The sequence below is a fragment of the Lichenostomus cassidix genome, chromosome 14 (genome assembly GCF_008360975.1).
Source record: "Lichenostomus cassidix isolate B80296 chromosome 14, HeHo_3.0, whole genome shotgun sequence".
NCBI lineage: Eukaryota > Metazoa > Chordata > Aves > Passeriformes > Meliphagidae > Lichenostomus > Lichenostomus cassidix.
The window spans coordinates 14,237,061-14,264,958 of NC_139495.1; the positions used below are offsets into that span (position 1 = coordinate 14,237,061).

Sequence of the window (27,898 nt, forward strand, 5' to 3'; positions counted from 1 at the left end):
CCTGCACTCCAGGCGCATTTCTGTCATGCTTGTAAGCTCTGTACAGCTTTGAAACAAATGAAAATTAAAAGGATCCACCCCCAGCACTCGGGGAATTTGATCTGGAAAAGGAATGGAATAAAGGCAGCAGCCGAGGGAGCAGCTCTGTGTGTGAGCAAGGGGCACACGGGGCCAGCAGCAGCCCTGACCCAGCCAGCCTGGTGGCACAAGGGTCACAGAGCCCTGTCCCTCTCACCTGGGGCCTCAGAGCTGTGGGGTTGGGATCATGGGGAGCTGGACATCATGAGGAGATGCTCTGGTGAATGCCAGCAGTCAGCCTGGGGAGGTGACATCCCACTGGGACATCCCCAGGCCATCTGGGCTTGACAGGAGCACTCCCAGGAGCTGAGACCATGACTCTTAATTCATAGAATTAATTCAGAAAATCAGAGAATTATGAATGGTTTGGGTTGAACAGGATCTTAAAGCTCATCTCATTCCATTCCCAAACATGGGCAGGGACACCTGCCACTTGCCCAGGCTGCTCCAAGCCCTGCTCAACCTGGCCTTGGACACTTCCAGGAATCCAGGGGCAGCCACAGCTGCTCTGAGCACCCTGTGCCAGGGCCACCCCAGCCTCTGAGTAAAGACTAATTCACAGTGTAAGAAACCAGGACCTGGCACAAAACACATCCCATTTCCCATCCCCTTCCAGACATGCCAGAGCTGAGGCTTGAGCCCCGTGAGCCTCCATCCACCAGCAGGCAAAGCCCTGTGCCTCAGTTTCCCATTTAGGAAATGGAGGTGGCAGCTCTGCCACATCCCCCAGGCACAGCAGCAACATCCCAAAGATGGGGCAGCACCCAGATATCTGCGAGCAAGAATCTGCTATGATGCTTTCCATTCCTATTTTAAAGCCCAGCTAATTAATCTCGGCGTAACAAACTCGCACGCCCTGCACAGAGCAGGGGAAAGCATCATCCTCTGGTATTTCCAAAATGCCAGCATTCCAGAAATAACCCTGCCAGCCTTTTCTCCTAGAGAATACCCCACTTGTCTCCGGAGCAGTGACAAGCAGGAGCACCACAATCCACCAGGAATCAATCCCGTCACCCGGCCGTCAGCTCCGGCTCCGTCAATGGGAGCTGCAGCTCTCACACTGTTTTTCCCTGGAAACTGCCACAAGGCAGCCAGGATTAGCTAATCAGAGCTGAGGAGCAAATTAATGATTGAAAGAACTAGGAGAAAGGCAGATTTGATCCGAGATTGCCAGCTTTGCAGCTGGCTCCTACTTGCAAACAATTCATTTAGATTATGAAAGCAAGAAATTGAGTACAAAACCCCCTAGATTGTTTGCTTCCTGGAGAAAGAAAAGAAAAGAAATGGAATTTAGATTAAAAATTATGCAGAATAGTATTAATTCCCCACCCTCTTGTGCCTCCCCTCTTGCTGGAAAACCACAGCTAATCAGAATTTCGCATTGTTCTGCTGCCAGTGTCAGAGCTGCCTCAATGCAGGAGAGATAAAATACAGGAGGTGGCATTTGCTGTTAACTCCTTAGGGTCCTGCCATGGGAAAAACGGGAACACAGTGCCTGGTGCCGATATCCCATTTTCCCAGCCTGATCAGCTCCCTTTAGGGATAGATGTTGGGGTGCAGAGCAGCTCCCCATGCCTTGCACAGCTCCCCATGCCTTGCACATACAGCTCCTGCTGTATTTATTCACACCTGGGGAGCCCTCAGGTGAGCCCTTTGTTCCTCCTCAGGAAGGATTGGTGTCCCCAGGGATGTGGAGGTGACGCATGCTTTTCCCAGAGCCACACTCACGTTGTAGCTTTGTAGCTCCTCTGTGCTGAGGGCAGATTTAACTAATCACCCACCAGGCCTGGAATTCGTGCCTGGCTGTCCCCAGCAGCAGTGGGACACTGACCCCCAGCCAGGTGACCCAAGGGGACCATATCAGTGCTCTTAGCAGCCTGAGCAGGGCAGTTGGAGGGGCTGAGCTGGCAGGAGCAGCAGGAGCAGCTCATTCCTGCTGGGCACAGCCTGGCCTTGCCCTTCTCTGGTGCCCTGGCACAGGGTCAGCACCCTGGCAGTGCCAGGGGAGCTGGGTGACAGCTCTGCTGACCCCCTTCAGCCCCCAGTGCAGACACATCACCTGCTCAGCACCTTCAGCCTGGCCAAACTGACCCTTCCACCCCAAAAACCAGTTTCTGCTCCAGCCCTGTGCACACGAGCCCTGCTGAGCACTGGGAATGTTCCATGGCACCCCTTGGAGCCACCAGCCTGGAAATCACTGCAGAGCCAACAGCCTTTGCTGCCCTCCCAGCAAACTGCACTGGAAATTGGGCACTGGGTTTCATCTGCTGAGGCCCATGGCTGGCTCAGGAAGCAGGAGGAGTTGATGGACCTGCTGCAGCTGTCCTTGGATCATCCATGCTCACCAAACTCGATAATCCTGTGCCACACACCTCCCATGCCCACAAATATTTGCCTTGCCCTGGCTGGCAGAGCCAAGATCCACTGCTCTTGGATCTCCAGGGAGACCTCAGAGCCCCTTCCAGTGCCTAAAAGGGCTTCAAGAGAGCTGGAGAGGGACTTAGGACACAGGTCTGGAGAGCCAGGACAAGGGGAATAGCTTCCCACTGCCAGAAGGCAGGGATAGATGGAATATTGGGAAGAAATTAATCTCCATGAGGGTGGGCAGGCTCTGGCACAGGGTGCTCAGAGAAGCTGTGGCTGCCCCTGGATCCCTGCAAGTGTCCAAGGCCAGGTTGGACAGGGCTTGGATCAACCTGGGATAGTGGAAGGTGTCCCTGCCATGGCAGGGGGTGGCACTGGATGAGCTTTAAGGTCCCTTCCAACCCAAATCCCATTCCATGACTGTGATGTGCCAGGGGTGGTGGCTGCTCCCTGGCAGGGATGTATTTGCCTTGCCCTGATGTTACTGGGGATCAGGACCTGGGCTCCAGTCCCAGTTCTGTCCCACGGAGCAGGCAGTGGCTCTTCTCCAGTCCTTGATCTCCCTCTTCCCAGGGCACCATGTCCAGGCCTGTGGCAGCAGGAGCCGGTGATTAATTGGTCCTTGGCACATCCCCTGGCAGGGGCTGCAGGAGCACAAAGGGCGCTTTGTGTGCGGCGCTGATAAAGGGGCCGGGATGAGTCACCGCGGGAATTAACCGGGAACAGCGCTGCTCCGCCGGGAATAGGCACAGGAGCTCGGCGGGGCTTAACTGGGTCATGCAGAGATGGCACTGCCAGGACCTTGTCCAGGCCCAGCTGGCCCTGGCATGGCCACGGTCCAGCAGCAACACCCCTGCCCATCCCCAAAAGGGACCAGTTTGCTCCAGCAAAACAAGGCAGAAGCTCTGTCCATCCATCCACCCATCTGTCCTCTCATTCACCAATGTGTCCATCCATCTACCCACCTATCCATCTGTCCGTCCATCCATCCGTCCATCCATCCATCCATCCATCCATCCATCCATCCATCCCATATCCCATATCCCATATCCCATATCCCATATCTCATCACAAGCAGCTGTGGGAATATTTAAGCCTCAGGTGAGGCTCTGCTGGGCTTCTGTCCCTACCCTGGGGCTGTGCTTGGCTGCTCTGCTGGGTGAAAACATGGATTTGTCCCCTGGAGTCTCTCACATGCAAATTTGTGTCATGTTGGCCATTTTCTGGAGCCTCCTGAGATCTTTGTGAGCTTTCAAAGATAATTTTGAAGATGAAAACCTGTGTCCAGCAAGATCACCAAGATGCAGGTGCTCAAGATCCTCAGGTGGCGCCAATGGACCTGTTTGGGGCTGGTTTGCCCAAGACAATGGTGAGAGGCCTGGAGCATCTCCTTGTGAGGACAAGCTGAGGGAGATGGGGCTGTTCAGCCTTGAGAGGAGCCCCAGCTGAGAGAGGCCCTCATCCCTGTGTGTCCCTGTGTGTCCCTGTCTGCAGTGAGGGCTTCGAGCAGGGCCAGGCTCTGCTCCAGGGGCCCAGCAATGGCACCAGAAGAATGGGCAGGAACTGATCCCAGGAAGTTCCACCTGAGCATGGAATCATTGGGCATAGAAAAGATCTCCAGGATCAGTGAGTCCAACCTCTGACCATTCCCACTAAACCATCAACATGAGGAAGAACTTCCTCCCTGTGCAGTGACTGAGCACTGGCCCAGGCTGCTCAGAGAGGCTGTGGAGTCTCCTTCCTGGAGACATCCAAGAGCCATCTGGACACAATCCTGAGTAATGTGTTTTGGGGATCCTGCCTGAGCAGGGACCAGATGAGATTCAGTGGTCCCTTTCAAGCAGAACTATTCTGGAATTCTGTGATCTGGATGCTGTGATGTCCTGGCTGACCTCCCTGGCACTGAAATCTGGGAGACTTCAAACGACAGAGAGAGGGAAGGAGGGAGCAGGGTGGGGTGAAATGGCTGTCCCTGCTCCTCTGCCTCAGCTGGACATTGTCCCTCAGCCAGCAGCCACTGCCTGGAGACTGGGGAGTGCTTTTGGCTTGGGCCCCAAGGAACTCGGGAGGTTCTGGAGCCCTTAACACCCAGCAGCTGCAATTCCATGCCCTGAGTGGTAACTTTGGGTGTGGGAATCCTCCTTTCCAGAGCTCTGGCAGAAGATCCTGAGCTGCTGGTGGCTGATGCCCTCTCACAGCAGACAGGCCAGTGAATGTCTCTCTGAGGGCTGTGGAGCAGCAGGAACAAGTGGCTCCCAGGGATGGTGGGAAAGCTGGGCAGTGACTCGGAGCTGGCTGCCTCGTGCTGCAGGAAGGTGGCTCTGAGACCAATGGGATTGTTGTGCTGTCCTAGGCCTGTGCTTCCCCAAGATCCAGCCTCCTTGGGAAGCCTGGAAGCCAGGATGGTGCTCAACTCCTGACAGAGAATCCTGGGCTGCTTCAACCCTGCTGCCAGCCAAAGTGCCCTGGGGTCCTGCAGAGCTGCTCATCTCCCCCACAGGGAAATATCCAAACACGGATGTGCCTGAGGTGCTGTGGAGCAAACCAAAGACCTCTGAGGAGCTCCTGACCACTAAAGTACCACTGTCCATCCATCCTGAGCTGCTGAGCTCCCACACAGTCACAGCCAGACTCTGTGTCCAGCCCACACCCTCCAGCCAGAACAACTGGCAGCCTCCAAATATTGGAGTCCCCTGGCCCCAAAGCCAAGCCAGTTGTCTGGGCAGCCTGGGGGCAGCCAGCCAGTCCTGGCACACACCAGTCATCCTGGGCAGCCTGATGGGGCAGCTGTGACCCAGGAGCTCTGCAGGGCCAGCCATGCTCACGGGGTAAAGCAGGACCTTGGGACTAGACCTTGGTACTTGGGAAAGGCTCCTGGCACTGCTCCTCAAACCAGGCCTGTCCCTCGAGTGGCTGCAGATGTGCCACAAACTGGAGCGAGGCCAGCAGAGGACCTTCCTCAGGCTGGAGGAGAGGAAGGTGATGGAGGTGATCTGAATCACTGTCTGGGATTATTGGATCTGGGAGCAGAGGGATGCAGTGGTGAGGCTTCAGCCAGGGAAGTGCTGGTGGGCTCTTGTCCATGGGGGTGGTGTAGCCCCAGGAGAGGGGCCTCAGGCCTCTGTGGGGTTTGCCCACCCCAAATGGTCCCCAGCTACTCCCCTGGTCCATGAGTGGGGGGAGCTCCACTCCAGGGTGGATCTGTACTCCCTTATAAACTGGCCTTGCTTCACTGTGGCTCCTGACTCTGCTCCAGCCCCGGGGGCACTCAGGTGCCCCAAATTCCTCTGCCTGCCTTCGTGCCTGAGCTGGGATGGGGGAAGCACTTGTAAATCCCTGTGCCCTGGAGCAGTGCGAGGGGTGAGGCAGAGCCTCAGGCTCACCTGCAGCATTTCCCCTGAAGTTTCCTTCCTGTGTGGTGTCTTCAGGGCTACAAGGTGATTAATATCCCCTTTAAGCATGTTCCAGCCATGTTCTGGCTGCCTTTAAGCCCCCAGGGTGTTATACATGGCTTACAAGTTGGGCTCCATTAGCGCTCAGTTCGCTGTTTATTAAAGCCTCGATTAATCTTGTATTAATGCTCTCCAAATGCGACTTTTCTGGAGGTGCAGCAGCCTCTGAGACGAGGAGTTAAGCTTCTCCCCAGCCCTGTGCCACTGCTGTCAGCAAGGAATTAGCTGAGGATCTCTCCAGGCTCAGAGCTGAGGGGTTGGGAGGCTGTGGAGAGCGAGAAGCTTCCATGAAGATGCTCTAATTAAAGTGGGGTAACACCAGCCCAGAGACACCCCCTGGCTCTGCTGCCCCCAAATCTGGGGCAAATGGGGGAGCAGGGTCCATGATCTGGCAGCCCACTGCCCACCTTGTCCCCCCCAGAGAAGACAGGAGGGCTTGGGGGCAGCCTGGAGGGTGTTCTGCTGCTGGGACCCTGCAAATCCAGAGCAAGTGGAAGGGTTTGGAATGGGAAGATCCACATCTGCAAAGCAGAAGCCTCTCGTGCCCCTGCCCCTGCAGCCTTGCGGCTTTGGGAGGGCTGTGAAGGAAGAGCTGCATCAGGAGGAGCACAGCCCAGCCCTCGGAGCCAGCAGGAATAGCACCTTGTGCTCCTCCGTGGGCTTCAGATGCTGCCTGTGCCAGATCCAGAGCTGTGTCCGGGCGAGGCGCTGATGGGATGGAGGAGATCTCCCATCCCTGCCAAGCTGGGATGCTGCAGTTGTCATGGCAACGTGGGAGGCCTGCGAGCTGCAGCCCATAACCCACCCTTCTGGGGGTGTACAGGGTGCTCCTCATCCCAGCCCCCCTCCCTGGGCCCTGGCACCTTCCTGCACCCCAAAATCACCATCGACTGCCTCCTCCCAAAGCTGATACCCCCACCCATCCTTCAGCTGAAAGACCCTGCTGAAAACACTGCCTTTTCCACGGGAAAAAAACACCTTTGGATGACAAAATGTGTCCAAACCCGTTGTGGGGAGCACAGGGCCGAGTGGGAGATGCCAGCAGGGAGATTCCTGCAGCAGCTTCCTGCTTTCCTGTGCCCTGTGTGCCGAGATCCCCTGGCTGGCTGAGGCTGCAGCAAAGGCAGCCAACACCTGGCAGGATCTGGCCGGGAGCTGTTCCCTGGAGATGCTCCCAGGGCTCTTTCCAGCAGGCACGGATATGCCTGGGAGATGGGGTGGGATGGGGCTGGAGGTGCAGCCAGCTCTGCTCTTCCTCCTCCCAAAGGTGGCTGGATTGTCACACAAGGTCACCTCTCCCTCCTGCCACCAGCCACGACCCTGCTGAGCCTTCCCACGTGGCACAGGCTGGATTTTTCCCCACCTCAGGACAGTTTTTGCTGTCTGTCTCCAGCAGCTCATCCCCGCTGGGGCCCTCGGCCGCTGCCAGGCCTTGATTGACATCTGTCCATCATCCCTGGCAGCTGGAACGGCAGACAGCAGAGGGTCCCCGCGGGAAGGACAGGCGGGGACGAGCCCGAGCTGTGTCCCCTCCGTGGGCAGTCTGCTGCCACCAGAAAGAGCATCGCGATGCCCCCGCGGCTCCCATTGCTGCAGCACTCCCGCATTCCTGCCCGGGCACCCGCCCGGTTCCGCTGGGGCGCCGGGTGGCACATGAGTCACACTTCCTCCCAACGCCCATTCCAGCGCCGTGCCGCCGCTATTTTTGGAACTTCTGGAAAGCGGATCAGCCCCAAGAAGCGCAGTTAATGGATGCTCCCCACGCCGGGCTGGCGTCCCCCCGTGTCCCCACGGCGGGCTGGGGAAGCCCCCGGCAGCCTGGACCCTTCGCTCCCCTCCCTGCTTGGGATGCGTGGGAACTCCTTCCTCATCCCACGGCCCCTCCTGAGTCAGCGGGGAGCTGAAGCACCATCCTAGTGGCAAAATATTACCTTTTAAAGGGCTTGTTTGGGATTGGGGTGGGACTTCGTGCAATGCCAGCTTGGCGTTGATCATTGTGCTCCCAACGAGCGGATCATTCCCAAGTTATTTTTACTCCCAACCCCCAGTGTTTTAGCTGGGGCTGCAGTGCCTCACAAAGTGTCTCTGAAGAAAACCGGGCACAATCCAGCTCCGGAATCGAGGGGGGGATGAAATCTGAGGCAGGATCAGTGGCTGGGTGTCACAGCCAGGCTTTCCTGGCCTTCCAGCTCGGCAGGATCTGGTTTTACAGGATGCTGCACCCACACCCACACCATTCCACACCTGCCACCCCATCCCTCTTCCCTCCGGTCCTCCAGGATCTGTCTAAATCGAGGATTATTTTCCTTTCAGAGCAGTGGTTGTGCTGCTCATCCTTTCCTTGGGGACTGCCCAAGGTCAGCGGCTGTGACCCCAGAATGTCCGGCTGCCTTCCCAGCCAAACTCAGGAGCAAACTCGGAGGGGATGCAGGGAGGTGGTGGCTTTGCTGGGCAGGTGACACCTTTGCAGTGCAGGTGGTGGCTTGGCAAACTTCAGCCAGGTTTTTTGGGGCTGAAGCTTTTGCCTGGAGACCATCAGCTCCTACCCTGCCGGCACTGCCGGGCTTGCAGCATCCCGACCTTGCCGGGATAAAATTAGCCCCGTTTCACTTTGGATTAAAGGCAGCTCTGCCGGAGCTGTGCGAGCGCTTCGGCTCGGAGACGTCAAATGGCAGCGTTCCCTTTTTTTGTCTGGACTGGGGAGGGGAGGGTCCTGCCAGCCAGTGCCTGGTGACAATGACATTGATTTCCTAGACCTCTCGGCGTGGCCAAATCTGTATTTTTAGCTGGGGAAGAGAAAAATACGCATCACGTGTCAGAGCAATGCTTTCCCTGCCCTGCTGGGAGGGAAGGAGCCGGGAGCCGGCGCTGCTGGAGCAGGGGATGAACAGGACTCACAGCCCTGTCCCCGCAGCGGGGCTGGGGATGCAGCAAGGAGCCACTGCTGCCCTTCCCGGGCTCCATCCCTGTCCCTGCCCCTGGCCATGCCCCACACAGCTCTGGTCTGGGGCTGCAATGAGGTCCCATGGCAGGAGGCCCCGCTCCCAAGGGATCCCATCCATCCCTACCGCATCCCCTGTGGCCATTTATCTTCCGGGGCAGGCGCTGCCTTCATCTCTGCTTCCCTGCCACCGCCTCCTCCTCCTCGCTCTCCCCCACCCTGTTCTCATTTCCCCAAGAAGACTTTAATGAAATCTGCCCTTAATTAAATCCACATTCATTTGCATAATTACCAGGAAATTGAAATTAGCCTGCGGACGTGGCTGGAATACATTTGGCATCAGGCAGCCCTGGCTGTTGGGAGGGGGCTGCACCGAGGGCCACGGGGTGCCCCCCACCCATGGGTGCTGCCAGCCTGCCCCACGTGCAGCTGGTGCTGCTCCCCACATCCCTTCCCTCCCTTCCCGGGGTGACCACGGTGCCAGGGTGAAAGTGGAGGGACAGCCGCTTCAGAGGCCACGGCAGGGCAGAGGCCATGCCCTCCACCCACATGAGCAGCATCACATTTCCTTTATTTAATAAAAAAAAGTCTCCACTGCCATTGAGAAATTTTTTGTTGTTTTTATAACTATGTATTTTGTCATTTTTTATGGTTTCAGTTGTGGTTTTTTTTTAATCCTTTTCAACAGTGACAAACTGAGGTAACGTCTGTGACACTACAGCCTCTCCTACGGGAAGAAGGTCCAAAACCCGACAGCTGAGGGAACTGGAAATAAAAACCCGACAACTTACGGACACAGCGACCTCGACGGGGACAGAAATCACACCGGGCACCCCCTGGGACATACCCCGGGCGGTGCCACCGAGCTCCCAGAGAGGTGCCACCGAGCCCTCCCGGAGCGGCCGGGATCCCTTATCTACATTATTGCACGAAAGATCGAGGACATCGAGGGACCTAAGGCAAAAAGGAGTAAAACCGGTGCCTAGCTCTCTACGTGGGGCAATGCTACGTCTAACGCCGGGCCCGGGGGGTGCCGGGGCGAGGGCACGGCGGGGCGGCGGCTGCCCCTGCCCTGTAAACTGCTGCTGCTGCTGCTGCTGCTGCTGGAAAGCATTATAGCCCTTTGTGGGGGATTGGGGCACCGGGGCGGCACCCACCCCGTGGGAGGGAAGCCCGAACCACAACAGGGTGCTCCTGCCTTGGGGTGCCCCCACAGCCTGCCCATCCCGCCCCGCTGGGTGCCCAAATCCGGGAGGGAAAGTGTGACCTCCTCACACACCCCAGGACCTTGTCGCTGAGGGGCCGCCGGTAGCTCCTGCCACCACGGCCTGCCTCGCTGCAGCCAGCCCCGGCAGGATCTGTCCTGCTGCCTCTTCCCCGCCAGCCCGGGGGAGGGTGACAGGTTTGGGGAAGGGGTGACAGCAAGGAGGGGTGATGGGGACAGCACAGGGAAGCAGGCTGGCCCGCGGGAGGCTGCTGGGGCTCCCTCCCTGCTCCCGGCGTGTGCAGGCCAGCCCGGGGCACACCGCCACCACCTCCTCCGGTCCCTGGGTACAAAGAGTCTGCAGAGGGGACACAGGGACACCAGCAAGGCAGAGCCAGCCCGGCCCCGAGCATCCAACCTGCTGGATGGCCGGCAGTGCAGCTCTGGCCAGGGGGACCCATCCCTCCAGCAGGCCTGAGGCGTGTGGGACAGGGCACAGGGACAGGGGCTGCCAGCGGCGGTGGCTGGGACACACAATGACACACAGACAGGACACTTGCTACATCAATGGCTGCCAGCACCTCCCACGGTGGGGAGGCAGCCGGGGCTGCCGGGGGTCTGGGGCTGCCCACAACCCCCCGGCTCCCCATCACCAGCCCGGCGCCCACCTCCCCAGGCCCTCCCAGTCCCCAGCAGTGGGGCAGGGACCAGTGGAAGAGGGCAAATCACCACCACCCAAACTCCCCCAAAGGCCTCCTCCACAGTGCAGGGTCATCGGCCTTCCTGCTCCCCGGACAGGGGTCGAGCACAGGGTGGAGGCAAGGCCAGTGGCCCACCCACTACCCACTGCCCCCTCACTGTTCCTCCCGTGCTGGAGGAGGCCTCCCCGTGCCACCCTGGAGGAGCCTTGGAGGGGCAGCACAGCCGTGGCAGGGCCGTGGGTGCCCCCGTCCTCCCCGGCAGTGAGCGGTGCCCTTGGCCGGACTGCGGCCACCGGCCTCGCCCAGGCGGGATGGGGGATCGGCATCCTCGGCGCTACAGAGCGCAACCAGTTTTGTCCTTTTCCTCTTCGACTGTGTTTCTTTTCCTTTTTTTTTTTGCTTTGGGAGACCCATAGCCCGGTCCCAGCTCACGCCACCATCACGCTGAGCTGCCCCCATCCCCATCCCCAGGGCGGGGGGACAGGGATGGTCACGCGGCTGCTGCATGCCGCCGTCACACGCAGATCTCTATTGCTGTGGCCAGGACCATCTGCCCCTTGCCCTTGTCCTGCCGGCCATCTGTCCTGCCGGCCGTGCCCGGGGCGGCCGCGCCGGGCTCAGGGCCGCGGGCTCCACTCCCCTCTGTCAGGATGGTCCTCTTGAGCGGGGCGGGGGTGCAGGAGCCGGTGGCCTCGTGGCAGTGGGGGCCGGCTGGGAGCTTGTCCCTGGCGTGCTTGCGGGAGCGGTAGGAGGGCCGGCACCGCACCTCGGCCATGAGGTCGCACTTGATGAAGTAGAAAACCTCCTTGACGGGGCAGCGCTTCTCGGGGTCGAGGGCCAGCAGGCGCTGGAACATGCGCAGGGCGCTGTCCGTGAAGCGCCGCCACTGCGAGGGCAGCCCCGCCAGCCGCCCTTTCTGCCACCGCACAAACTCCTCGAAGAAGGCGTCGGACGCCACCGCCGCCTCCCAGGGGAAGTTCCCGGTGAGGACACAGAAGATGAGCACCCCGAAAGCCCAGACATCGATGCTGGTGTCCACGGCGAAGCCCTCGGCCCGGCCGGCCTGGCACACCTCGGGCGCCGTGTAGGGGATGGTGCCGCTGATGCGCTTGACCCGGCAGCCCACCTTGCGGGTCATGCCGAAGTCGGCCAGTTTGACGCGGCGGCAGTCGCGGTCGAAGAGCAGCACATTCTCCGGTTTGATGTCCCGGTGCACCAGGCTCTTGCTGTGCATGTAGTCGAGGGCCAGGCCCAGCTGCTGCACACAGCGCTTCACCAGCTCCTCGGGGAGCCCCACCTGTGGGGGGATATGGCATCAGCCACCCGCCACCGGGCCCCGTGGGGTCCCACCCAGTCCGGGGACCCTCATCTCTGTGGCTCTGTGCTCATGGGTGCTTTTATCTGGGAGTTCTGAGGCAGGGGATGGGTGGTGGGTTTCAGGCTCCCCATAGGATGGTTTGGGTCAGAAGGGACCTTAAGGATGATCCAGTCCCACCCACTGTCCTGGACAAGGACACCTTCCACTATCCCAGGTTGCCCTTAGCCCCATCCAACCTGGCCTTGGACACTTCTAGGAATGGGGCAGCCACAACTTCCCCAGGGGAAGGGTGGTGGCTCTCAGGCCATCCTAGGGGTAAGTGATGGGGTTTAGGGTACCCTGGGGATGGATGATGGGTGTCAGGCCACCCAGGGGATGGGTGATAAATCCCAGGCTACCCTCTGGATGCATTATGAGTCCCAGAGCACCCTAGGATGGGTGATGAGTCCCAGGCCAATCAAGGGACAGGTGATGGACCTTAGGCCGCCAGGGGATAGGTGAGGGTCCCACACTTGCCTGTAGGTGCTTGTCAGGCCATACAGCTGTCCCCACACCTGCAGCCCCCTCCCACACGGCACAAAGCACAGCAGCAGCTTTGCTCAGCACCCTGGGGACACCGAGCGCCCACATCCCACAAAGGCTCCCAGGGGAAGTGCCAGGGTCCCACCTGCGGTGGGATGATGTCGAAGAGGTCCCCACCGGGGGCATACTCCTGAGCAAAGACGTAGCAGTCCTCGGTCTCGAAGACCACGTCAAAGACCTTGATGATGAAGGGGCTGGAGGAGAGCGTGTTGGTGATGCTGAACTCCCGCAGGAAGTTCTTCAGCTTCGTCTTGCTCTTGTTGACGAACTTCAGGGCCATCTTGGTGCCTGAGGAGGGCAGAGGACAGGGATGAGCCCTTGGCTGGTACATGCCGGGCACCCTGCTCCTGACACACACCCTGCCCCTGACAGACTCTTCACTCCAGACACACACCTCACTCCTGACACATTCCTTGCTCCAGACACACACCCCGGTCCCCTCACCTGTGCTTTTGTGGGACACCAGGTCCACCTTGCCGTAGGTGCCCTTGCCGAGCTCGCGGATGAGGTCATAGTGCTTGGTGATGTCGGTGCCCGAGAGGGTGCGGATGGCCAGGGACTGCATGTCCTCGGTGATGAGGGGCACCCCGCAGCAGCCCAGCTTGCGCGACGGCTCCTGCTCAATCGAGCCCGCGCTCATGGTTGCGCTGCAAGGCAGAGGTGGCACTGCTTCTGTGGGGGTTGCAGAGCCATCGTGTCCCATCCCATCCCATCTCACCCCATCCCTTCCCAAGGGCTGCAGCCACAACTCCTTGGAAAGCAGGATTGCGCTGCCAGAATGGTGCTGAGCAGCCCCCACTAGGTGCCACCCCTCTGTCCCCAGGGGCCACCAACCCAATGGCTCTGGAGGGGATGCTCCAGCTTCCCTGGGGGCTGCAGCCTTGTGGATGTTTGGGGGCAAAGGGAGGGTTCTGGACATGGCAGAGACAGGAGGGCAGGCACAGGGACACACACCTAGGAGGGGACACACGGACAGAAAAAGGGACACACACATGGACACACACACATTTCCTCAGGCCTGCTCTGTTAACAGCCACTGCACAAGACAGCAGCTGAGGCCCTTTGGGGCTCCCCACTGCTGCAGTGGTTCCCAGTGGGGAACCCAGGAGCCAATCCTGTCCCCTCTGTCACCAGTGCCCTCCAGAGTGGAACCAGGGCAATGCCACAGGCACCAACTGGGACATAATGGCTTTGCAGGAAATTCCTTCCCCATATCCTTCTGAACATCTACCAGCAGCAACTCTTGGCCTTCCCCTGACAGGGTATCAGACATTCCAGTGTGGAAAGTCACAGAGTCATTAAATTATTTGGGTTAGAAGGGACCTTAAAGCTCATCCAGTGCCACCCCTGCCATGGGCAGGGACACCTTCCCCTATCCCAGGTTGCTCCAAGCCCCATCCAACCTGGCCTTGAACAATTCCAGGGATCCAGGGGCAGCCACAGCTTCTCTGGGCACCCTGTGCCAGGGCCTCACCACCCTCACAGGTGACAATCCCTTCCCAATATCCCATCTCTCCCTGCCCTCTGGCAGTGTAAAGCTGTTCTCTCTTTGTTCTCTCATTCCAGGCCCTTGTCCCAAGTCTCTCTCCAGATCTCTTGGAGCCCCTTTAGGCACTGGAACGGCTTTGAGCTCTTCCTGGAGCCTTGTCTCTTCCAGTCTGAACAATCCAAATTCTCTCAGCTTTTTCTCATAGTAGAGGTGTTCCATCCCAATCATCATCTTTGTGGCCTCCTCTGGACTTGCTCCAACAGATCCACATCTTTCCTGTGCTGGGGACCAACAGCTGGCTGCAGGACTCCAGGTGGGATCTCACCAAAGCAGAGCAGAGGGCAGCCCAGCCAGAAGCACACTGACATCAACACCAACATTCCTCACTCCCAACAAACCAGGGATGGTTTTCTCCTCACTCTGACCATTCCCACAAGAAGATCCAAGCTTGGAATCACCCATCACAGCTCCACAGCAGTGACATCCCCCCAGCATCTCGTCTAATGTCTTCAGGGCACTGCTTCACCCTCCATCACCCTGGGAGCACAAAACCTGGGCAGCAGGGATGTGGGGAGGACACTTGGTGGCTGCAGGAGCATGAGAATCGACAGAGAGAGCCCAGGGAGTGTCCATGGGCTGAGCCCCATGCAGGAGCTGTGACAGCCACCCCAAATGGTGCCAGACACCCCACAAAGCACCTGCAGCACCCCACGGTGAGGATCACACACAAGGATCCTCCCAGCCCCTTCCCAACAAGGCCGAGCCGGATCTCCAACTTCTCCCTCCTTCCTTTCCCCCACCCTGCTGCCTGTCATCCCAAACCAAAGCTCAGCTTCTTCACTTATTATAGTTATATTTTTTCCCTGGGAAGTTGGGGAAAAAATAGAAAAGGAACTTCAACATCATGATGTTCCAAAAATGTAACAGTTTGACTCATAAGATCTCCGAAGCAGCTCATCTCCATAGTGTTTCATTGGCCCCCTGGCAGAGGAGCACCATCTCAGCGTCTGGGTGCTGGAGGTGGAGGTGGATCAGCAGCAGCTCGCTGGAGGCAGGACTGAGAACAGCCCCCGGCATCCTGCACGAAGAATTCCGGCTACGCTTGGATTTACGATTGCACTCATCAATGTCCCTTAATTAAGCAGCGTTGAAATGCAGTTATTCAAGTCGGGAAGGTTGGGTTTGAGGAAAAACACTGCTGGTTGGATGGCAGAGAGGAGAGGGAGGACTGGCGGCTTGTGGAAGTGCTCTCCAAGTCAAGGGCTGTTTGCTTTTCCCTGTGGCTCAGCCTGTTGGGGTTTCCAGGTGTCTCCTTCCCAACCAAGCACCGAGGAACATCCATGGGAAGCAGGGATTCCGCCAAGTCAGGTCCCGTGCTGCGGCGTGGGCTGGCACAGCTGGCACCGGGATGTGCTGCCAGGGATGGGATGTGCCGGGATCCTGCCGCAGTGCCACCAGCACGGCCAGCTCCAAACAACACCGCCCGCTCCGGCAGGGCTAACGGGAACACGGAGCCATCACCGATCCCAGGAGAAACCAAACAGCACTGGTGACCAAAATACCGACGCGCCGAGGCCAAGGAAAGCGTAAACACAGAAGTTTTCATTAAAAATTGAAAGGCTTTTGAAAACATGTTGGGTTTGATGTGAGCAGCGAAGCGGGGCGGCAGCGGGAGGCAGCGAGAGCTCGGTTCCAGCTCTGTGCACTCCCAGGGACAGCAGGGATGGGGGAATGGCGGGACACGGAGGGATGGTGCCGGCGGGGCACGAGATGCCACCAACCTGGCACGGCCAGGATTGAGGTGCCACATCCTTCTGCAGTCAGGCCAGTCACACCAAGGACCACCTGTGCTGCCACGCGCCAGATCAGGTCACAGCAGAGCCAAAACGGGGCCTTTTCCCAGCACCCCAGCTCCTGTCCTGCCCCAAAACCCCGGAAGAGAGGAATCAGCACCACGCCTGAAGCAAGCCAGACCCACCCTGCCCAGCTCGGTTGTTTCAGGTGTTCCTGGAGGAGCTTTCCCGAGCAGGCAGGATGCGCATCCCGGCTGAGTCCTGGCAAAACCCCCCACGGCTCAAGATCCCGGGAATGACAAAGAGGCAGCGATGCTGCTGCCACGTGGCCCCGGGACCTGCCGCTCACCACAGGCGGTTCCTGCCGTCATCTCCGCATCCTGAGCCATTTCTCCTACTATTCAGACTAAAATTGTTCTGTGTTTAAGCTTCAGGAGCGTTTATCTCATTGAGTGAGGAGGATAATCCACCCACCTCTTCCTTGCTCCCTGGCAGGTATTTATAGGCAGCCACTCGTCTCCCGTCGGCAGCTGCCGCTCCTCTTCCCAAACCTCCCAACACCGTGGAGCAGACCCCGGAAGGACATTATCCCATATCCAGAGCCCAGCATCCTGCCAGGAGCTGCGGCTGGCACCGACAGTCCTGCCCCGACGCTGTTCCCTGCCCGGGGATGCTCTGCCCTGCTCTGTATCCCGCTCCACATCCCGCTCTGCCGCACGCCCAGCCCTGGGCACATCGGCTCTGCCGATAACTAATTGCAAACTCATTAAGAGCTCATTGAGAGGAGCAGAGGCCGCCCGGGAGAGTTGCCCCAGGCTCCCGCAGAGGAGGCTGCTGGAGCAGCGGCTGCTTGGAAATTAAGAGGGAAAGGGGGAAAAAAATCCCTCTGGCCACATCAGGGACTGACAGAAAAACAACCCGGTTATTGAGGGAGGTTACAGGAAGAGGGTTTGGGCTGAGCCTGATGCAGGGTTGAGCGCCAGGGGCTGGGACTCGCACCATGGGCTGCTCTGGGACAAGGAATTGGGAAGAGAGAGGGGAAAATCCATGCGGGGCACGGGCTCTGCAAGACGCAGGTTCCTCTTTAGAGAGGGGAGAAATGAGAAATGCAGCAATGGGATGGCCACAGGCCCACTCTGCTCTGTCCCTGCACTTGGCAGAGCTTTGCTTTCCCCTTCCCCATCCCCAAACCCTCAGTTAAGAGCAGGTAACAGCAACTCCCAGCCAAGCCCAGCAGGGCATCCATCAGGAGAGAGTTCCCTCACTCTGCACCCCAATCAGCTCCCAAACTGCCCCTGTTTCCCCTAAACAACGCACTGAGCCAGCAAAGTCACGCCCTGGGCCTTGCCAGAGCCATCCCCATTCCGAATTCTCCACATGCCAGCACCATCCCGGTGTCACTGGGACGAGGGGCCAGCGGTGCTTTGTCCGTGCCCCATGTTGAGCTGCTGCCTCCCAGCAACCCGCTCCACTTCCAGCCCCTGCCACCTCCATTCCTGCCTGACCCCATTCCAGGGACATCCTCTCCTCCCTCCGATGCCGCTGGGACCCGCACACCAGATATTAGCTGTGCTTCCCGGGGGCTGTGGCACTCTGGAGCCCAGGGAGGGCTCACAAAGGCACCTTGGCCTAACGAGGACAGCATGGCTGTGGGAGCAGGACTAGAATCTCGCTGGGGCTCGGAGCCATCAGTCCCCACCATGGCCAGGCAGCCTCCAGCCAGGCTGGCTGCTACCACCTAACCCACCCAAAGCAGCAACACATGCATAGGGAAAGGGTTCCTGCACCCATGTGCCAGCCCAGGGCCATCCAAAGCCACTCAGGACAAGCCAGCTGTGTCCAGGAGGTGGCTGGTCACACATGGCATGGGGACATTGGCTGGTGGCAGCAGTTTGGGGACAGCCCCTCTGCCAGTATCCCTCAGCCCAGGAGGAGCAGCCACCCCAAAGAGCCACCCCATGGGGCACATCTCCATGTCCAGCTGGTTCCACAGCAGTGGGACAGCGCTGGGAAATGCTGGAGCACCACTGACACCACCAGAAACAGCACCAAACCTCCACCAAAGCACCCACAGCAACCAGGATTCCCCAGTGCCCCCAGCTTAGGAGTGAATTGGCACCAAATTCCAAGTTATCCAGCAATTCTCATACCAGCTCCTTGCCTAGACCAGCGCAGCACCAGGACTGTCTTCAGCAAGTCAATGAATGCCCAGCCAGGCACAGGCTGGGCAGGAGCTGCTCTCCCAGTGCAGATGTTCCAGCTGCAGGGCAGGGTCAGGCCCTGTCACACCCATCCAGAGCGTCCCCCACTGCAGGAACCATCTCCCATCCTGGCCATCAGCCTGTGACAAGCTTCCTCAGCCTTCGGTCCCAGGATTCAGGTTTCGCAGACAAATTTGGGAAGAGCAAACAAAGCAGTGCCAGCACTCTTTCCTCCGACAGCTCCCGGGGAGTCACAACTCCTCCTTCCTGCCACCGTTCCCTGTGCCCTCTGCACTGCTCTTCCGGAGCTGCCAGCAGGATTCTCCCTGCCCTCATCCACACCGGGCTGTCTCCGTCCATTGGCCCCAATGACAGGACCTTGGCTGCCTTTCAGTGCTCCAGCCTCCCGGGATTTTTGCTGCCGAGCAGGATGGCTTCGTTAGGACCTCAGCTTCTCCAGCCTGCAGCTCCTCCCGCCTTCACCGCCAGCACCGGGGATTTATGATTACTTCATTGTTTGATTGGTTTCATCAGCCTGTCATCATCTCCCTCCCAAAACTCTTCCGCCAGCGCCGGCAGCACCGCACGGTTGGGATCTGCAAATACAAACGCCCCGAGCGGCACCTGCCCGACCCCACGGCAGGGCCAGCCGGCCCTCGGCCCCACTCGCTCCTGGGGACAACAGGGACACGTCCCTCTGCCAGGAAAACCAGCCCTGACTCCACTCCAAGGGGCTTCGCAGCCTTTAAGTGCCCCGTGCAGCCTGGGCACTGCCCCACCTCAGCCCTGGCTCCCAGCGACTGGGTGCTCCCATGAAGGATTGTGCTCCCACCCCTGTCATGGTGTCCTCCCGCAGCACCCCGGGCAGGGCACGGTGACACCCACGGGGACACGGTGACACCGGGCAGGTCGGGGGCTTCGCACACGGACACCCGGCCCCGACCTTTGCCTCCCCGTGGGCAGCACCCCAATGCCAGGTCCGGGACAGAGGGGTGCCGAGGCTGGGTCACCCTGTCCCCAGTCCCCGAGCTGTGCTGGGGCTCCCAGCTGGTGTCGCCTGCCCGCGGCCACGGCGGCAGCGAGGCTGGACCTGGAGGAAAGTGGGTCACGCTCCCCCTTCCCCGCTGCAGCCGGGGAGAGGCCGGGGTGGGATGGAGGCCGGCGCTGTGCCCGAGCCCGCGGCCAGGGGACACCAGGGGACAGCAGGGGACAGCAGGGGAGGTGAAAGGAGAGATGGGGAGGCAAAGAGGGGACATAAGGAGACGGGAGGGGATGCGATGAAGGGACGTGAGGGGAGACAAGGCGAGATGAAAAGAGGAGATGACATGGGGAGATGATGAGGGGACAAGAGAGGACACAATGAGGAGACACAATGAGAGGAAACGAGGGGAGATGATGGACGGGGCGTGAGGGGAGATGACAAGAGGACATGAGGGGACATGAGGGGAGGTAATAAGGAAGACAGGAAGCTGATGAGGGAAGACAAGGGGAGGTGAGGGAACGTGAGAGAAAACAAGGGGAGATGAGATGGGGAGGTGATGAGGGGACACGAGGGGACACAATGAGGGGACACGAGGGGACACGGCCTGAGCTGCCCCCGAGGCCGCCTCTCCCTGCTCTCCCCTTCCCCTGTTCCCAGCTGCCTTCCAGCTCAGCGCACCGTTCCGGAGCCCCCCAGACCCACCGGGAGCCCCCGGGGAGCAGCCCCGCGGCCCCAGCTCCGCTCGGTGTCACTCACGCCCCTCCGTCCCCATCCCTACCCCTCGCTCCCCCCCGCCGTACCGGGGCCGCCCGGGGCGCAGGTGCCACCGGCCGCAGGAGGGACCCGGGGCGGGGGGGGCTATCGATCCCGGGGCCAGCGTTTGCCCGCACGGCGCGGTGCCCACCCCGCTCCATTCATTCCGGAGCGCCGGTTGTACCGGGATGGGGGTTTTGTCCCCTCCCCGCGCCGTGCGGGCAAACAAAGGGCGGCCTCGGTACGGGGCGGGCGGCGCCCCCCGCACCCCCATCCGCGCACCCCCATCCCCGTATCCCCGTCTCCGCACCCCGTGCCCGCGCCCATCCCCGCGCGGCCGCCTTACCGGAGGGGCGAGCCGCCGCCGCGCCCCGTCCCCGGCGGGAGAGGAGCCGCCGCCGCCGCCGCGCTCCGCCCGCCCCGCCGGGCTCCTCATGCCGCGGCCCCGCCGCCGCCGCCGGAGGAGCGGAGCGGAGCGGAGCGCGGCGCCCCCCGCAGCCCCCGGCAGCGCCCGCCCCGCGCCGCGCTCCGCCCGCACCGGCACCGGCGCCGCCCCGGGGAGGGAGCGCGGAGCGGGAGGAGCGGGAGGCGCGGGGGAGCTCCGCCGCCGGCCCCGCGGGGATGGGGGGATGCGGAATGAGCGCTGCGGGATGCGGGGCGCTGCTTGTCCCCGCCCCCGATGTAGCCGGGGGGAGTCGGTGCGGGAGCAGCGCAGCAAAGGGGGTTCGGGCTGAGCCGCCCCCTCCCCGCCGAGTGCGGAGCTCCGGTACGGCGGGTTCGGCTCGGAGCAGACCGGCGCTGGAGACAATAGTGATGTGATGGCAGCGGTGCTCCGCTGGGGTTGGCTTCACACCCTACCCCACCCGAGAGCTCCGACAGTCGAAGCTTGGAGCATCTGGGGGTCACCAGCACTGTGCAGCCAGAATGCCCCAGCACAGGAACACATCTTGCTGCCCACTGCTTCCCTGGGCCCTGCTGTCCTTGAGCCCTCCAAGACTCTGTTCCCTCTCCTTCGGCACAGTTGATACCCCCGTGGTGCGGCTGATGCCCACCCTGAGTCACAGAACGGTTTGGGTTAGAAGGGACCTTCAGGGTCATCTCATTCCATCCTACCATGGGCAGGGACACCTTCCACTAGCCCAGGCTGCTCCAAGCCCCATCCAGCCTGATCTTGGACACTTCCAGGGATCCAGGGGCAGCCACAGCTTCTCTGGGCAGCCTGCTCCACCGTGGCACAGGTGATGCCCACCCTGGCACAGGCAGCCCTGTGAAGTGCCACTCCTCAGTAAGAACAGTGCAGGACATGTGGCTTCCCCCGTGCGCTCATGGGTGGCTCATGGAACATTCGCTCCAAGCCAGGGAATACCGGATGAGGCAGAGGCGTTGTGGGGGCTTCCCTTCAGGGACCTGAAATTTGGCAACGCTTCCAGAAAGTGGTGCCAGAGCTGGGCACTGGGAGCTCCCGGGCACCTCCAGCCTGGGGGACAATGACAGCTCTCCAGACGAAGGCGAGGGATAGGCACTGTGCTCCCCCTTGGAGCATCCCTGGTCACACCTCGTCCTTCCAGATTTCCTACTGTGCCCACCAAGGCCGAGCGGGAATGTTTAACACAGGCCAGGATTTGCTTTGGGGCTTCCCTGTCTCTCAGCTGGGTGCCAGGTCCCTTCACTCCCACGATGCCACTTTAATTGGACCCACGGCCGTGGGGCTGTCCCACCCTCCGAGGGGGCAATGGACTTTTCCCCCACACCAGCTGTGCCCACTCCACTGGCACCAAGGCCGTCCCACTGTCCCCTGAGGCCCCAAAAACCGGGGAGGGCCGGGGAGCCATCGGCTCTGACTCACTGATGGCTCTGCTCCGCTCGCGCTGAGGATGCAAAGCAATTAAGTCTTTTCATGAATGACTTTAAGGCAAGAGGCTGAATCACACTCCGACACTCCGCTTTAATTTGTGCCGGCATCGGCTGTGCCACTGTCACCCTCTTCCTGCCCGGCAGCTGCTCACGGGGCACTGCCAGCCCCGCTCAGGGCCGAGGCAAGGGCGGCTGCGGCTCCTGGGGCAGCTCCCCTCAATCCCCCTCCTCTCCCGTTCCTGCCACAGCCCTCGGCTCCTGCCGGCTGGGATGCTCCAAGTGTGGGTGATCCCCGCCGGGCTGGAGGCATCGTCTAGGCATGGCGAGAGGAATGCTGGAGCGCAGTGACCCAGCCAGCCAGGGTGGGCTGTGTGGGGGCTGAGGCGCTCAGAGCGGCTGCTGTGGGACTGGGACAGGGACAGCACAGGGCAGGAAAGCATTTCAGGAGAGAAGGTGCAGGAAAGGGGAAAATGTTGGGAGATGGGCAGAGCTGGGATGCTCCCTGTGCCACCGCAGCAGCAGGACACGGGCCAAGGAAAGCCACAGCTGCCTTCCTTGCATGCCCCACTCCCTGGGCCGCTGGGTCCAGCCTCACCCCTTACCAAAGCCCCTCACCCCCCGTGTCCCCTGCCTGTCCTTGCCATGCCATCCTGGCTCCCGCAGCCTCCGCTCTCGGTGTTCCGAGCTCCTCTGAGCTCTCTGTCAACTCTCTCCCTATTTATAGCTCGGGGCTCTTTCTAGGTCAGGTGGGAGGTGTCCGGGGAGCCAGCCAAGGGACCCAGGGGGCTGCAGGGACAGTGTCACACGCCCCACACGTGGGTCAGCTCCCAGTGTCATCACCCTGATGCTCGAGGACGGGACTGTGCTGTGCCCTGGGTACACAGGGGCTGAGCTGGCAGTGGGACCAGCCGGGCCTGGCAGGGCTTCGTGGGATTCCTTGGGACTCCATGGGTCTTGGCAGGGCTTTGTGGGGCTCTGTGGGACTCCATGGGGCTCTGGGGGGTTCTGGGGGCTCCATGGGACTCATCTGGTCTCTGTGGGACTCCATGGGGTTCTGCAGGTGTTTATGGGTCTTTTTAGGGCTCAGCAGGGCTCTGTGGGGCTCCGTGGGGCTCTGTGAACTCAGTAGGGCTGCATGGGGCTCGGCAGGGCTATGTGGGGCTCAACAGTGCTCCCTGAGGTTCTGTGGGAGTCCACATGGCTCTGTGGAGATCTGTGGGGCTCCATGGGGCTCTTCAGAACTTGCCAGGCCTCTGTGGGGCTCAGCAGGGCTCCGTGTGACTCTGGAGGTTTCCATGGGGCTCCGTGGGGCTCGCCAGGTCCCTCAGGGGCAGTCTGGCTCCCCTGGGCAGCACGTGGGTCACACTCACACTGAGCCATAGTAACACCAGTTGTACCAGGCAGCGCCAGCATCGGCATCGTGGTCTTCAAAGCACTCCCAGAATATTAATAACTAATTAGGATTAACGAGATGAAAGGAGCCAGATCAAACATGTTTATCACCTCGTGCAATCCCAAACCGTGCGAGGAGCCCCCGCCTCCCCAAGGGAGCACGAGGGCCCCTGGGATTTGTGCTGGGAAAGGGAATATCCGGCTTGTGCTATGGGATGTGCTTGGACAGGGTGGGCGGTGGGAAATGACCTGGAAAGCCCAAAATATTCCCAGCGTGCCAAATCCCCCCGGAATTCAGCGAGAAGGTTGCTTGTCCCTTTGGCATCGCTCGGTCAGAGCGGGAGCCGAGGCGCTGAGCTCCACACAGCCGAGGTCCCAGGGCCACCCGCCGCTTGTCACGCCACGGTGACAGGAGCTAAACCCGCCGGGGATGCTGCGGGGATGCTGGGAAGGAGCAGCGGAGGGAAGGAGGGAGGGAAGGAGCGAGCGGAGCACGCCGGGAGCCGCAGCACGGGCGGAGGGGAGCCGCTCATCCCGGGGGGCTCCGGCGTGTCCCGGCTGCCGGGCCAGCACCCCCCGCGCCCAGCCCGGGGGGCTCCGCCCGTCGGGGGCGCTGGGTGTCCCCTCGGTCCCTGGGGACAGCGCCCATCCACCGGGATTTCCAGGGGAAAAGGGAGTAGTGGGAGTTGGTTCCCGGAGCGCGGGGCGGGCGGGGGGCTCAGAGCCCCTAGCTCGGTGTCCTCCTGTGCGCGCGCTGCCATCCCATGCGGTGACAGCCGGGAGGACATTCTCGGTGGCCGCTCTCAAGGTCAGGGAGGGGACGCAGCCCGGGGGCCGTGGGACAGCCCCGCTGGGGGTGGTACACTCCAAGCCCCTGCCAGCGACCCTCGGGGTGCTGTCCCCGGCTCAGAGCCCCACAGCCCGTCCGTGCTCCGGGGGATGGCAGGGACCGAACAGCCGGGCGGGGGCTCAGCGCCCCAAGGGCAGCATCCCCCGGCACGGGCCGGGCCAGGAGAGGGCTGGGACAGCAGCGGCCGCGTTTGGGATCTTGGGAATGGTGATGACCCTGGAGCACAGTGACGGCTGTTCAGCTACTGGGATGGAAGGGGACGGGAGAGCTTCCTTGGGATGGGCTGCTTGGGAAAAGAAGCAGAACGGGTTTGTTCGGGGGGAGGGAGGGACTGAACTGGGGGTACGGAGAGTGCCACGGGGCCGCTCTGGCACCCCGGTACCCCAACAGCGCCCGGCACCGCCCGCCCGCCGCCTCCGCTCGCTGCCCGTTCTCCTGGCACCATCTAGAGGCTGCGCTGACGGGCACGGGGGGACAGACACGCGGGGACGGGGACGGGGACGGGGACGGGGACGGGGACGGGGACGGGGACGGGGACGGGGACGGGGACGGGGACGGGGACGGGGAGAGAGACATCGGGGGACAAACACGGGGGGAGAGACACAGGGGGACAGACACAGGGGGACAGACACAGGGGGACAGACACGGGGGGACAGACACAGGGGAAGAGACACGGGGGAAGAGACGTAGCGATAAACACGTGGGGTTGACATGGGGGGACAGACACAGGGGACAGACGCGGGGACGGGCATGGGGGACAGACATGAAGGGACAGATGCGGGGGACAGGCATGGGGGACAGACACACTGCCACAGCACCCACGCGTGGGGCCCACGTACTGGCACAGGTGGCAGGAGCAGGGCAGGGCACCGGGGCAGTGACAGAGCAGAGAGCACCTCCTGTCGGCCCCGGGGAGCCCACCCTGGTGGGGCTGTGCTGGAGGTGAGAGGCCATGGCAGCCGTGTCCCCACGGGATGGACACTGACTCAGGGACAAGTTGGTGACAACTAGGGAGGTGCTCAGGGAGGGACCCACCCCCTCAGTGCAGCCCACCTTGAAGCAGGGCAGGATGGGAAGAAGCCTGTGGGCAGAAGCCATCGGTGTCCATCCCTTGCCGACGCCTGTCCCTGCAGCCACCATGCAGGGCCCTGGGCCACCACACTGCCACCCCAGGCACTGCACCCCCTCCCGGGCTGAGAACACCAAACTCATGCCACCTGTGGCTTGACACAGGCTGGATGCCACTGGTCAGCTCCAACCCGGGCTGGGCTCTGGGACAGGAATCCTGGGAATTCTGTGCACCCCTCCTGCCAGCAGCACCCACACCCAGGCCCCTGTGGATCCCTGGCACTCGTGTTCCCCCACCTGGGCAGTGACTCACAGGAACAGAGGCTCCAGAACCTCATGATTTACACCCAAACAAATCCTACAGCTTCCTGCACCCCGGGGGGAAGGACAGACTGCCTGGATTAATGCAGCTGATGGCCCTGAGTCCTCCCCAGGGCTCGCTGGGGACAGTCAATGCCTGGGGGGCTCCTGGCTGGAGCAGGCAGGGGCTCTGCTCCCGGGCTGGCAGCGTGGGCCAGGAGCCGGCGGTGGCTCAGTGCCACGGAGGAGCAGTTGGGCACAACATGTGCCAGCATTCACACCTCGCATTCCTGCCGGCTGCCCGGCTAATTCCGGCACCGGCACATTCTCCTTGGCTGTGGCTCAGCAGCGCCGATGCGAGAGGAGATTTCGGGGAAGGGGGAGGCGAGCGCCGGTGCTGCTGCCGAGAGGGACAGGCCCTGGGGCAGCCTCGTGGCTCTCCTTGTGGACCCCCAGCTGCAGCGTCCCCCCGGCCCAGCCAGGCAGGGAGGAGCAGCGACTGCCCAGGGACCCTGCTCAGGTGAGCAGGGGTGGTGGGATGGCTCTGGGATGGATCTGGGGTGGCTACAGGAGGCTGTGGGTGCACACACTGCTGCCCGCAGCCCTACTTGCTCCCACGGGCACAGCGGCACTGCACGGCACGGCACGGCACGGCACGGCACGGCACGGCACGGCACGGCACTGCACAGGCTGCCCACCGGGCTCCCTGGAGAGCTGCTGCCCGGGAAGCACATCCCGGATGGCCACAGGTGCTCTGCGCGCAGCTTCTCCCGGCACAGCACGGGCTCTGGAGTCCTCCGGCCGGGAGAGGATGCGCCTGCTCCAAAGGAAACTTTGGCGCGGCCCACGCCAGGCGCTGTCCCTCAGCCCGGCTCGGTGCCCTGCTCCCGTGCCATGCCCTACTGTGGGTTCGTGGCGTGTCCCCACCAGCGCCGTCCCGGGGTCGCGGCACTGACCTGTGCAGGTGCAGGGGCTGCAGCTCCTCTTTCTGGAAGCAGACGAAGCAGAAGGAATCCATCGCTCAGGGCCGGTGGCCACCGCGCCCGGGCGAGGGGCAGCGCAGGGCAGGCAGTGCCGGAGGGCTGTTGGCATCTTCCGGCTGGTGGTGGCCGGAGGCTCAGGCTGGCCCTGCCGGGGCCATGGTGTCGGGGAGCTCGTCACACGGCAGGGCTGAGCGCCGGGACAGGCCGCTCCCCGGGCACGGAGGCAACTCCGGGCTGTGCCATGTCCCGCGCCGCCCTCGCTCCGGGGTCAGCGATGCCCAGTGTCACCCCGGCACCCATCGCGCTGCCCGGCCGGCTGCGCTGCCAGTCCTCAGGGGGTGCGAGCAGAGACTCGGGATGGCATCACCCACGCCAGGGCTCGGGCAGGGTGGGACGAAGCACCGGGCGAGCCTTGCGGTGCTTCACGGGCCGTGGGAAGCGGCTGTCCCTTGGCACCGGACGGTGCCCGTGCCGCTGTGAGGGAAAGTGTCCCCTGCAGCAGGTGGGGTCCGGCAGGGGCTGACAGGATCCAGCACGGTCTGGAAGGGTCTGGAAGGGTCCGGCAGGGTCCGGCAGCCCAACACACCGACGGAGGGGGAAAGTTGTGCCGTCGTGGAGCGGCGGCTCCGCGGGGCTCGTCTCACCGGCAGAGCAGCCGCTCGCTCTGACAGCTAAAGCAGCGTGCGGGTATTAATAGCTCCCGACTCCCGCGGCGAGGCTGGAAGTTAACTCCTCCAATGCCGCCTGCCCGGGCTCCAGCCGCCCTCTCCCGGTGCCGATTGCTGCCTCCGGCTCGCCAGCCCCGGCTGAGACCGGGCAAACTCAGCCCGCCCACCCGGGGCACCGCGAGTCACCGAGGAGCCCGAGCTCTGCGTCTGGGGGCTCTGTGCGTCATCCCCGGGCTCTGTGCGACATCCCCGGGCTCTGTGTGACATCCCCGGGCTCTGGCCAGCCCTTGGCACGGGGCACTTGGCACAACTGGAGGGAAATCTCCCAGCCTGGGTGGCCGTGGGTGCCCCGTGCCTGCTGGTGGTGGAGAAGGTAGCCTGGGAGCCATGCTGGGGACTTTGTCCCACTGCACAGGCACGGTGGGAGAGGGCACACTGCCATGGTGCCTTGTGAGGGGTGTCCCTGCCCCACAACAGTGTCCCTGCCCCACAACAGTGTCCCTGCCCCACAAATGGTATCTGTGTCCCATGATGGGTATCCCTGCCCCAAAAGGGACAGCTGCTGCAGGCAATGTCCAGCTGCTCCAGGGGGATACACCAGGCCACGCTGGGTCAGGAGCCCCCAAAGTCACACGGCCCTGACCTCTGTTCCACTTCCACTGGGACTGGCTCAGGGACCCACACCAGTCCCCCAGGTCCCTGAGACCCAATCCTCATCCCTCACCCCAGCCCACACCCAGTGCCCAGGGACAGGAGCAACAGCCATGTCCTTGGGAAGTGGGAGGACATGGAGAGGCTTCCCCAGCCTGGCCTTGGGCTTCGTCATCTCTCGCCCTGAATTATTCAGTGAGTGGCTCTGCCTGTGGCGTCTGCTCTGGCCACACCCCTGTTAATGGCAAAAATCGATGGCTTTTTAATTCCTCAT

At 61.7% G+C, this 27,898-nt stretch overlaps 1 protein-coding gene across 4 annotated transcripts; it reads right to left on the reverse strand.

Annotated features, from left to right (window-relative positions):
• Positions 1-9,387: 9,387 nt before the first annotated feature.
• On the reverse strand, positions 9,388-26,963 carry SBK1 (SH3 domain binding kinase 1). 4 transcript variants are annotated; one of them, XM_085075090.1, is made up of 4 exons: positions 26,279-26,963; positions 13,085-13,287; positions 12,726-12,928; positions 9,388-12,037 (listed from the first exon to the last, which is right to left on the reverse strand). In XM_085075090.1, the coding sequence occupies exons 1-4, from the start codon at positions 26,338-26,340 to the stop codon at positions 11,255-11,257; spliced, it is 1,251 nt and encodes a 416-aa protein (XP_084931216.1). In that variant the 5' UTR covers positions 26,341-26,963; the 3' UTR covers positions 9,388-11,254. The 4 variants fall into 4 exon arrangements, with proteins under 4 accessions (XP_084931216.1, XP_084931219.1, XP_084931217.1 ...); XM_085075093.1 differs by having other exon boundaries at positions 26,275-26,963; XM_085075091.1 differs by lacking the exon at positions 26,279-26,963 and adding an exon at positions 20,205-22,722.
• Positions 26,964-27,898: the final 935 nt, after the last annotated feature.